The sequence below is a fragment of the Carcharodon carcharias genome, chromosome 23, assembly GCF_017639515.1.
Source record: "Carcharodon carcharias isolate sCarCar2 chromosome 23, sCarCar2.pri, whole genome shotgun sequence".
In the NCBI taxonomy this organism is placed as follows: domain Eukaryota; kingdom Metazoa; phylum Chordata; class Chondrichthyes; order Lamniformes; family Lamnidae; genus Carcharodon; species Carcharodon carcharias.
In genome coordinates this window covers 9685242-9697723 of record NC_054489.1, presented here as the reverse complement: position 1 = coordinate 9697723, position 12482 = coordinate 9685242, and the positions used below count along the sequence as shown (strand labels likewise).

At 43.8% G+C, this 12482-nt stretch overlaps 1 protein-coding gene across 1 annotated transcript in view; it reads left to right on the top strand.

Annotated features, from left to right (window-relative positions):
- Positions 1 to 3890, top strand: part of LOC121269078 (plexin domain-containing protein 1-like) — a 268532-nt gene extending 264642 nt beyond the window's left edge. The window contains exon 14 of the mRNA XM_041173524.1: positions 2488 to 3890. Within this exon, the coding sequence (XP_041029458.1) occupies positions 2488 to 2607 (120 nt within the window). The 3' untranslated portion in view covers positions 2608 to 3890. The remainder of the gene's footprint in view (positions 1 to 2487) is intronic.
- Positions 3891 to 12482: the final 8592 nt, after the last annotated feature.

Sequence of the window (12482 nt, the reverse complement as noted above, 5' to 3'; positions counted from 1 at the left end):
AATCAGTTCCTGCATTGACTCTTGGATCAGCTACAAAGTCATTGAAAACATTGCACAGCAGAAGGCTCAGCACAGAAACACACCATTAGCCCAACAACAACTTGCTTTTTATATAATGCCTTTAATGTAGTAAAACCACCGCAAGACACTTTCACAGGAGTGTTACCAAACAAAATTTGAAACTGAGCTCCGTAAGGAGATATCGGATCCGGTGACCAAACGCTTGGTCAAAGAGGGAGGTTTTAAGCACCATCTTAAAAGGAGCAAAGAGAATGATAGGGGCTTAGGGAGGAAGTTCCGGAGTGTAGGGTCTTGGCTGCTGAAGGCGGCCAGTGGTGAAGCAATTAAAAGTGGGGATGCTCAAGAGGCCAGTAGCACAGATATTCAGGTCGTTGTTAGTGTTTATGTTCCATATGGGCCTCTTCCAACCCCTCCTCATCTCACCATGTCAGTGTAACCTTCTGTTCCTTTCTCCCTCGTATGTCCCATTTGATCCCTGGAGTTCTGGGCTTTGTATACAGGGCTATATAAGAGATTGTTTAGGCCACGTTTCTTCGGGGTATTGCGTGCAGCTCAGGGCATCTCATCATACAAAGGATATTAGAAATTTGAAAAAGATAAAAAAAATCCACTAGAATGATAAGAGGAAAGACAATCGAGTGTTACAAACAAAAGCTCAAAAAAATTGGAGCATTTTTCCCCGCTGGAACAGAGCAGAATCAATGAAACAACCTTTCAATAATTTCCCAAAAACTTTCAATGAATTTGAAAACATTTATTAGATTCCCAATTAACCCTTCACATTCCGTTTCCTGGAACTGGAGTGGGTTAGAATTTGCCCTGGGCAGTGACACAAGGTGAGAGAGAGCCTGCTGACAGCACGTTCTACCCCCGCCAGATTTCTTTTCTGAAGTTGACTTCAAAGTGTAAGAGCTGTCAGAATGGATCATCATCTGGACCACCTGAGTGAAGCACAAAGTGGAAAATTGGCAGGGACACATCCCACATTTTCAATGCAGCCCAACTGAATTTCCGATTTGCATTGCATGCAGTCAAAGATTTACACTCATGCTAAAGAGGAAATTCTTCCCCATCTAATCTAACCTCATTTCCCTACCCATTCCCAATAATCATTTATACTCTTTCTTAAATACTGATCCAATTCCCTTTTAAATCCAGCTCTCGTCTCTGCCTCATTTGTAACAAGGATTTCCATATTCTGGTAAGCTTCCATGCGGAAAGATCTCTTCTAACTTTTCTTTGCACTCCTCAGATGAAAATGTTCCCTAGTTATGGATTCTTCAAACCAACAGAAACAGTATTTCACTGCTTAAGATCTCAAAACTTTCATGAATTTTTAAAATCTCTATCAGACGATTCTCTATTCCAGTGACCAAGGGTTTTTTTTGAGTCTTTCAGCATAATTAAATTATGAATTCTTCATCATTTCTGGGCCCATGACAAGCATCAATATGAGGCTCACAAATTTCTACATAGGCATTGAGGTGACACAGAATTTACACCACAGAAACCAAAAGCCATTAGAGCTCTTCCACCCCTTTTGAACAACCATGTCACCATATCCTTTTATTACTTCCTCACTTGTGTGTTTCTCTTAAATGCATCCATGCTATTCATATTAATTATTCCACATATTGGTGAGATCCATGTGTTTTTTATTCACTCATAAGCCAGCATTTATTGTCCATCCCTAATTGCCCTTGAGAACTGAGTGGCTTGCTAGACTATTTAAGAGTCAGCCACATTGCTGTGAGTCTTGAGTCACATGTCAACCAGACCAGGTAAGAACGGCATCAGTGAATCAGATGGATTTTTAACTTGAGAATGGTTTCATGGTCATCATTAGACTTTTAATTCCAGGTTTTTATTGAATTCAAACCCGGGTCCCCAGAGCATTTCCCTGGGTATCTGGATTACTAGTCCACTGACAGTACTACTACATCACTGCCTCCCCTGGGTAGAGAAGGTTTTCCTCAATTCAAATTGTTTTTATTAGTGACTATCTTATATTTATGGATTCTAGTTTTGGTTTCCCCACAAGGGGAAACATGTTCTCTATGTCCACCCTATAAAACCCTTCCATAATCTTACAGACTCCTATTAGGTCACCCCTCAGCCTTCATTTCTCTAGAGAAAAAAAAGTGGCAGCCAGTTCAACCTTTCCTGTTAGGTATAACCCCTAAGTTACGCTATCAATCAAGTAAACATTCATTTTCACCTCCGCAGACACTCTGTATCCTTTCTGGAGTACGTTCTGCTACTCGTATGCTTCTGTGTTTAAGGAACACAAATAATAAATGATGAAAAGTCATTGACCTTGTTATTGGCTCTGTTTCTCTTACAGATGATACCTGACCTGCCAAGTATTTCCAGCATTTTTGGTTTTTTTTCATTTTAGATTTCCAATGTCCATGGTATTTTGCTTTTTTAAAGATTATAAATTGCTTTTTTGTTATCTTCACCCAGCGCCGCTCCCACAGGTGGCCAGCAATGAAGTTCAGAAACAATGCTGGACATCCTACCTACACTGAGGTAGAGCCAATGGGTCACGACAAAGAGGGATTCCTGGAAGCTGAACAGTGCTGAAATCCACATGAATGAAACACTTGGCTGGACAAAAAGGCCATGGACTTCCAAAATCATGACATACAGAGCTGTACTGTACTCATTTCTCAGCTACTGTCTGTGGAGGATTACCTTGCAAACCAGCCTCATGCAAATGATGGAATATTGTCACACTGCTAACAGGCAATCGTACCCATGTCAGCAAGAGACATTTATTATAGTATATATGAAGAATAAGTTACAACTGAGTATATGTACATTTATTTCTTTGAGAACCAGTTGTGTTCAGATCCATATATATATTATATATATAAGACATACCAGGGTATAGGTGGACCTTATACAATGGAACATTGTCACCCACTTTGCTGGGGAAGTGGGTGGAATTTTGATTTGATTTATATAATTTATATAGTTCAGTGAATACATCTTGTGTCTCATCCCTCCCTCTCCACCCCTCAGAGATACAGGCTGTGCACTTCTCTGATGCCAATAATTTGGCAGATGATTCACACTCATAGCATCACCAGTGCCAGTCAGCTCCCCCTGCCTGTGCCCCTGAAGGTATCACCTCATGCTGGGTTGTGGTCCCACATATCTGCAGTTCCTCATCCAAGTATCTGTGTTTAATGTGCACGCATAGTGGGTCTGTAGGGTATTCAGCAACATGTGGAGGAGCACAACTGAGATCGTTCTGCCCACCGGTCACACATGCATATGCACATTAACACTCGCACATACAATGCGCACGCACAATAAACCTACATTAATGCAGAAATGTGGAAGCACATGCATGTGTATATATGCGCACACACATGCATGTATAAAATACACACACATACTTATACATACACGTATGCAAACAGTTAAATGCGCACACGCACACCCCTTTTCAGCACAGATCACTGGGGATTGACCAGGAGCAGGAAGCCCTCCAGACTCATTGACCTCTCCCCCTAGTTCATGGGCTCTCTGGCCAGTTGCAGTGCCCCTCCTGCCACCGCAGCTGAGGTCAGATAACATGTCACAATCCAGGAACTGAAAGAGGGACCATCATGATCTGTTTACCAAACCACATGGCGCATTCACCCACTGAACCCATTGGGGGAGCATATTTCTAATTAATTGCATTGTGTACACAGCCATCGGTAAGGAAAGGCAAAAAGGCTTGTGAGCATTTACCTTCAAATAGCATTTGTAAAATTCAAGAGCAGATTCTGCGTGTCTTGTTATCGGAGTTGATCATTGCTGTAATTGCCTCATGTCTCACTTGTTCTGGTGCAAATATAGCTTTCAAAATGTTACTTTGTATCTGCCTGCTCTTTGAAGTGTAGTCACTGTTGTGATGTAGGAATTGAGGCAGTCTATTTGCATAAATCATGGCCCGCAAACAGCAACATTTATGATCAGATAATCTGTTCTCTTGATGTTGGTTGAGAGGTAAATATGGATATTCATTGAATATATTCAAGGCTGAGTCAGTTGAATTTTGATCAACCAGGGTTATGGGGACAGACAAGAAAGTGGAGTTGAGGCCACAATCAGATCAGCCGAATGCCGGAGCAGGCTCAAGTGGCAGAAGGGCTTACTCCTGCTCCTAATCCTTGTGCTCTTGTGACAAGGACATTGGGGATAACTCCCCGTATTCTTCTTTGAGGTAGTATGATAGGTTCTCTTCTGTCTAACTGAGAGGTCAAAGGGGGCCTCAGTTTAGTGTCTCATCTGAAAGGTGGCACCTCCAACAGGCCAGCAATCCCTTGGGATAAACTCAAGTCACTGGATGAGGACTACAGCTACAAACTTCCAACTCACAGGTAAGAGTGCTACCTGTGGAGCCTCACTTGACCCCTATTTAATGCAACGTTCCTGCTCTGGAGTTGCTGGCTATGCTGGGCTTTAGTTCCATAGACACCAGCCACCGATTGGTTCTCTCGCCCAGATAGGCTTTTCACCCAAGCAGCAGGAGAAGAGGTGCACAGCCCAAATCATGCCCTGGTTCCCAGTGCATGCCCACATGTCCTTTCCGGGAGGGATAATTGATCGGGTGGGGTCTGTTTCTGCTTCTGAAGCATTTCCTGAGTCAGGAAGGGAGGGGGTTGGGGAGACAGTTGTGAAGGGAATAAAATAAGGAGGGAAGAATAATCAATAGCTTCTCCACCCTTTCAACTCTTTTCTTCTCCGCCGATGCTGCCAGACCTGCTGAGTTTTTCCAGGTAATTCTGTTTTTGTTTTGGATTTCCAGCATCCGCAGTTTTTTGTTTTTGTTTTTAAATCAATAGCAGGTACTGCACACCCTCCTCTCTACCATTTCTTCAATTAGATCAAAGTTTCTGAACCCAAAGTTGTTGCTGGATTCAGGATTCCTCCCCACAGCAAGTAATGTGAGTGATAGAGATAAAGTACCCACATCAACTACTCCTCACTGAACTTCAGGCAGAACTGGCTTGGCTGGGCAATAAAGATTTGACTGAGTTACGATGAGACATGGTAAGTAGCTCATCGCATTAATGTAGTCGGATATGTTGATGTGACACCCACTACCAGCAACGAGGACTGAAACAAATGTAGCTCCTTCCAGGCTGATTGAGACTCATTTTTACAACATCTATGTTTATTATATTGACATCAATTCTCATTCTAGTACCCTGGAGTCCCATTCGAGCTTACTCAAGGTCACTTCTGTTTTAGCACTGTCATTATAAGATATTTTATTTGAATCTATTCATTTTAATATTAATATCAAAAAGTAAAAGAGTAGCTTTCTAGCACAGTACCACTTATGTGCCCTACACCAGATTATATAACCAGAGGATTGTACAGCACAGAAGGAAGCCATTCAGCCCATCGTCACTGTCGTAATAATAAACTGGTACATCATTGTGTACATCTTCTGCCCCCTCCTAAACTCGTGCTTCATTGACATCATAAACAGACATGATAGAGTACAATAGTTTCACAGTTATGTTACTGAGCCAATAAACCACAGAATGTGAGTTCAAATCCCACCATAGCATTCTAAATTTACCTTAAAAATAGCTGGAAATGAAAAGCTGGTATCAGTGACTCTGAATGTGCTGTTTTTAGATTGTTGTTTAAAAACTCTAACTGGTTCGTTAATGTCCTCAAGGGAAATTACTATATGTGACTCCAGGCCCAGACCAATGGTGTTGACTCTTAACCACACTCTGAATTGGCCTAACAAGCCAGTCAGATGTATTAAACTCAGGACAACTAGGTGATGGGCAATAATTGTCAGTCTTGCCAGCAATGCTCACATCACAAGAAGGAATATTAATAAAGAGATAGTGCAAAGGGTATATATCCAATTTATGAAGTGGACATTCTATAAACAACGTTTGCATCAAACCACATCAGCCCACCATTGTAGGGAATTCTTCTCAACTCTAAATGAGTACAATATTTCATGTAAGAGTTGTAAAATTGACATTCTAGTGCATGAGCAATAATCTACAGAACCAAGCATAAAGTATATCACCCTCTCTATCCTGGATTGAAGTGTGTACCTCTTCATGTTTTGCCACAGACCTGTTTCCTCCTTTCTGCATATTCCACCTCCCCCCTCAGAATTCTTCTGCTCTAAAGAACCTTGAGCGTTCCTCCTTTACACAGTAGAAAATGGAACTACACACAGCCTAATCCAATCAGTGCAGACCATACTAACCAGCCTTTGGGCAGAATCGTCCCAGATTTGCACGAAGTGTGGTAGCGGGTGGGTGAACCGACATGTTACCCTCTGGCCGCGATGGTGGGTTTTCACATTGTATCATCCCAAACCCGTCGTATTACTTATGCATTCCCGGGAAACATGCCGTTTCCATGGCGGGGGACTCTCATTCGTCTGCCACACCGTCATCTCGCCACTTCATCACACCGGGTGCCATATTAGAAGTCCAGCCGTGCTCAGCGCTTCCAACCCCGGGCTGCAGCCAAGAAGATACGGCTTCAAAAGGCAAGACAACTGTAGCCCTCGAGCGCCTTTTGGACGCCCTGGAGCCCCGCTGTGATGTCCTCTACCCCTACTCTTGCTGCAGGAGGGGCAGCTACATTACTAATCCAGCTTGGCAGGCAATGGCAGTGGTGGTCAGTGCCAATGCTGCACAGAAGAGGTTGGCCATCCAATGCAGCCAGGGTATGGCAACCATCTCATCACACTAAACACACACTCAAGCCCATCACACATTCACTAGCATCTCATTCACTGCCAGCTCAAGGGACATCACCACCCATTCTCACACACACACCCTCACATGTCCATCTGGCCTCATCTCCTCTGGAAGCTGCCTCCTCAGCCCTCACCATCCTGAGGCCATTTGCACAGATCAGCATGTGCCCTCACACACACCCTGGGATACCCTCCTTCCCCCAGTACAGCCCTCACCCTGCAGCCTCTTCCCTTGCCTGAGGCCACTTCTCCCCCTTCCCCAAGCAAGCCCTAGCCCTGTAGCCATTGAAAAGCCACCCCCGCCTTACAGCCAGTCTGGTAGGTAGAGACCTGGCGTGAGACCCCCCCTAAAAGTGACGTGGTGCTGCCTGTGAAGCCTGGCGCTGATGACTGCGAGCGCTGAATGAAGCAAGATAGGCAAACAAACCTCGAAGTCCCGAGTGAAGTGCAGCCCGACAGGTGCACGTTCTTTATGTGCTGTTGTGAAACACGTCGTTGTGTTTTCTCGCCAATATTGGTGGACGATCCGGGGGGGGACTGAATCTGGCAGGCTGATGTGTTACAATGAGGCTCCCAATGTCCAATGGCGGGAAACGTGGCCCACCATCGGTGGGGCGGAGTAGCTGATCGCAAACTGGTTTCGTGCAGTTGTGAAACCGATTGCACCACATTTCCACTCGCCACCGAACACGCCCAACGCCAGCGGGCACGGAAGATCCCGGCCTTTGTTTTTATTCATTCACGGGATGTGGGCATCGCTGGGGAGGGGGCCCACGATAATTACCCATCCTTCGGCGAAGGTAGCGGTGAGCCATCTCCTTGAGCCACGGCAGTCCTCGTGGTGTAGCTGCTTTTAGGAAAGGAGTTCCGGACTTTGACCCGGCAACAGTGAAGGAACGGTGACGTATCTCCACGTCAGAATGGTGAGCAACTAGGAGGGGAACTTGCAAGTAGCAGTTCCTCCATGCTGTGCTTGTTCTTCAGGGTGTTAGGGGTAGTGGGTTTTGAAGTTGCTGTCGAAAAAGCCTTGGCAAATCGCTGCAGTGCACGTGGTACACGTTGCAGCCACTGTATGCCAGTGAGGGAGGAAGTGAATGTTTAAGATGATGGATGGAATGTGTCCACTCCAATCACATCACTGTGCATACAGGCCTATACTAGTCTGGTTCCTGGTCATGTCCTGCCTTCCTAACAGAGGTTTGTCCCCTGTTCAGTAATAAGATACAGTTTGCTGGGGTCTACACAATAGTCGCTCACTATTTAATTAGCTAAGTGTAAATGCTAGCCCCACACTTTACAGCAGATTAACCCATCCCTACACCAGAAACAAAATAAGGCCGAGAGGCGCCAGGGTGGAAAGATTTTCTTTGGTGATTTCAGGCTAAATGTGGCAGCAAGGTATCCCACGTTTCCTATTCCCAGCAAGATCAGAAATACATTCTGCATGCTGGGCATAAATAACATCTTACGGCTGCATGGCAAATCAAATTAAATTCATTCCCGTGGAATCCAGGGCTGGAATTCAATCAAAGAGTTTCCACGATTTGTTATGGATACAAAACTACAAGCTGGCCAGTGAGTGAACCAGATTTTCATGTCTCTATTGCCAGGAGGGATTGTTTACAGAATAAAATCCACTCAAGGAGGAAAAAGCTGTGTCCCAAATCCTGGTTCTGTCAGCACCTCACCTTGACGAGGACATAAAAACAAATAATTTCCACCATACCATAGTCCTGCTCCCAGGGGCACCTCTGTGTCTTGTTCCATGTTGCCTAAATTTTGATTTCAACATTTTCCATTGAAAAATAAAAAGCTCTGTGCTCACATCAAGGGGCATTAATTCCAGACATGTTTCTCCTGAGGATTGCTAACTGGAGCTATTTGTGTTCTCACAGGTAAGGCATGGACCTCTCGTCTCTCGTCTGGCTACTAAGTGGAGCCTCACACTGATGTCACAGAGGACATTTTCCCTTCATTATTTCCCCCCTTAGAGGTCCTGATTTGTACAGGGACCATATAAGAAACATGTAAGATCCCGAGGGGACTTGACAAGATGGATGCTGAAAGGATACTTCCCCTTGTGGGAGAGACTAGAACTAGGGGACACAGTTTAAAAATAAGGGGTCTCCCAATTAAGACGGAGATGAGAAGAAATTTCTTCTCTCAGAGGGTTGTGAATCTTTGGAACTCACTTTCCCAGAGAGCAGTGGAGGCAGGGTCGGTAAATATTTTTAAGGCAGAGGTAGATAGATTCTTGACTAACAAGGGAGTCAAAGGATATCAGGAGTCGGCAGAGTATGGAGCTAAAGCCAAAATCAGATCAGCCATGATCTTATTGAATGGAACAGTAGGCTCAAGGGGTCAAATGGCCTACTCCTGCTCCTATTTTTCATTTGTTTGTTTGGCTTTAGGTCCAGAGGTGCTGGAATCCTTCCAGTAACTCAACCAAGTAGCTAGTCCAGGTAAGGTGAGACAAGACAGTTGAAGTGCTGCAGGCTGTTTGACCAAGAGATGCATCACAGCTGAGCACAAATGTTTGTCCACAAATGCACTTTCAAACAGGGGAACTGGTTATCAGTCAGGCGCTGGAACCCTGGCTCCCTCGCTTCCCCAGGAACATTGGCCAATTGCAGACAGGGAATCGAGACCCCATTCACACTTCCCCTCTGGCCTTCAGTCTGTATGACTTAATGCCAAACTTTGTGATGCACTTAGACACTGAACCACAAGGAAAAATGGTTTTGTGACTTGGGTGAGTTACTGGAAGGATTCCAGCAGCTCTGGACCTAAAGCCAAACAAACATATGAATTAGGAGCAGGAGTAGGCCATTGACCCCTTGAGCCTACTGTTCTATTCACCTTATAAAGTGAATGTCGATGCTAGGCTGAGGCCACTGGCCTCTTTACTTCAGTGGACCAACTGTCTGCAAGCTACCATCATATTGATAGGCAGTGATTGCCTTCAGCAGCTGCACTTTTATTTAGGCTTTATTTATATCCAAATGTAGTAATGCTGTCATCAGAAATGCTGCTCAAATGCAATTGGTCACGGCAAAGGATTGTCTTGGCCTGTTAAATAACTTGGAGTTAACCCTTAGCCTATTAAATATAAAAGAAAGCCATGCAATTAGTGCAATAAATATGGCGACTCTTCCTTTAACCCTTGGCCTGCTGAATAAGAGAGGAATTCTGTGCAGTTGACAAGACAAAATGGTGTGAGCAGTAACCCTTTCTCTGCTTCCCATTTGCTTGTCGAGACTTGAAGATGGTGAGAAATAGTTTACAGATTTCGCCATCTCCTCCCCAGCTGATAAGGAGATGTTAAGTTGGTAAACGCCCAATGGGAAATGAGCAGTGCTTTCAAATCAAGCTGGTTGCCAAGGCAACTAAACAGCATGGCCATGGCTTATTCAGCTGCCTCGGTTATCTTGCTAACTGCTTCAGAACCAGGCTATTTTCCAAATATTTAATTTGCACTGATATATGACTGGAAGCATAAATACCTTTATTGTCCCATGTAGCATATCGAGACTGTATCTAAATATAGAATCTGTGCCTATGCTTTTTGGCTATTTGAGTGATTGAGAAAGCTTCTGCATCTTGCTTCTTGTTTCATTGTAGAATATTCAGAATCATGGTTTTTTCCAGGATGTTATTTGAGCGGGACAAACATGGGATAATAACCCCCTCAAAAGTGTGGAAAATATTTTGATCGGGCGATTCATGGCTGTACAATATGACTGGCCATTTTTAGCGCATTGGAGGCACGTACTTGTTCACTAGAACTTGCATTAAACAGAGGCTAGAGGGGTGGAAGTGTTGTATGAATTCTGAAAGTATCTTAATTTGTTCCTGTTTTGGGTTTTAAGATCTGTTATTGACTATTGTACTCACAGTTTGTAAGCGTCCACTTAACACCATACTGTGATGATAGTGAAGGAAGTTCCAGCACACCATTCTGGAACTAGAAAACTCAAGCTGATGGGGCCAAATTCATTAATCAACCCTACACTGTCATGTATTAGTACTGATTGTACAGCCAGATATAGACCACCTGGCCCTCACCCGTGGCTCCATACATATTCTGCTCAGCTGGGAGGGGACAGCTACCCTGAGGAGAGGTGGGTGGGGCTGTTGCCTTGGATGGGTTTCAGCACTATTCCCATTGATTGAAAGCACATTGAAGTGATGTTCAGGCTCAGAATTTCTCACCTTTCACTCAAGTGAAGGAGCCAGAGCTTTTTATTAAATTAATTGCTCATCATGTTTCGTGCCGTCCTCTTGCAGTGGCCTGTGGTGTTCATGCGTCACTTGGTAACCACCCACAATTGGAACCTAAAGCTTCCTGTGCAGGTTCACAAACACAATCTGTATCCCATTATTCCCTAGCGCTACATGTTGCAACATTCTTCAAAATAATTTTTAAGCAAGGCATTGTTTGAGATTTGAGCATTGTGTTAGCAACAAACATCTGATTCATTCTCTATCACCTACTCTGGTATAACCGCGTCAGGCATCTGTTCTAATTAATGGTCCTATAGGATACCCTTAGCCTGTTGGCTTATATGGAAGCTGCAGTGATGTTGACAAGCCTGGATAAGAAGAACTGGATAAATATCTAAGTTAAGGATGGGATTTAAGTTGTAAGGATCAGTGTTGACAAATGTTCAGATAGTCTATGGGAGTGCCTGGTTAGTAGCTGTCGCATCTTGCCACCAGGAGGCTAAACCCAGGATGACCTTCCTCCAGTTTGATTTGCCTGCCTGTGGAAAAACACATGGGGTTCCACTTAGCTGCCCCCCGCATCCCCGCCCCTTAAAATCAACACAGATCTCATCACCTGTGAATCAAGCACTCTGCAAATCCATTGCATACTTCGCTGAATCCCCCGACAAACTGTCCTTCTCCATGGCCCCCTGTTTTCCATCACTTTCCTATCCATTTTTATCCCTCTTTGACTCTCTCTGTTCCTCCTTCCCGTGCACACTAAGCTGGGAGGCACATTTACTGGTGCAGGTGGGAGAAGGAAGTTACAAAGGCAAATCAGCAGCAAACTGAGGAAATCCTGGCAGGTGAAGTTCAATGGAAGGATTGATCCCTGACTGACAAATCAGAATATTTTCTTGATGGTGAGAAAGTAGGTGTAAACACAATTTATCAAGAGCGAGTGAGATACAAAAAATAATCAAAAAGACTCATGGAATGTTGCCTTTGATCTCAAGGTGTTTGGAATACTAAAGTGGGGAATTTGAGTTTCAGTTGTACAGATCCTTGATCATACCCCATCTGGAGAATTGGGTTTTGTTTTGGACATAGCGCTTCCTGAAGATATATTGATCTTGGAGAAGTACAGATTTATCAGAATGATTCTGAGGCTAAAAAGGTTAAATTATGTTGGCAGTTTGCATAAGCTTGTTTTTTGTCCTAGTTTGTGTTTAGACAGTTGATCCAGTCACAGTATTTTAAAAGATAAAGGATTTGATAAGATAGATACGGTAGAGAAACCAGTTATAAGTGAAATCAAGAAGCATTTTTTTCACACAACAAAGACTGGAAATCTAGAAGTTACTCCCCCAAAAGGTTGTAGATGTTGGTTATTTGAAATTTTAAGACAGGTTGATCGATTTTTGTTACTAACATTATTAAGAGATATACAGACAGCAGAGTCAGGTAAATTATAAGACCATAAGACCATAAGACATAGGAGCAGAAA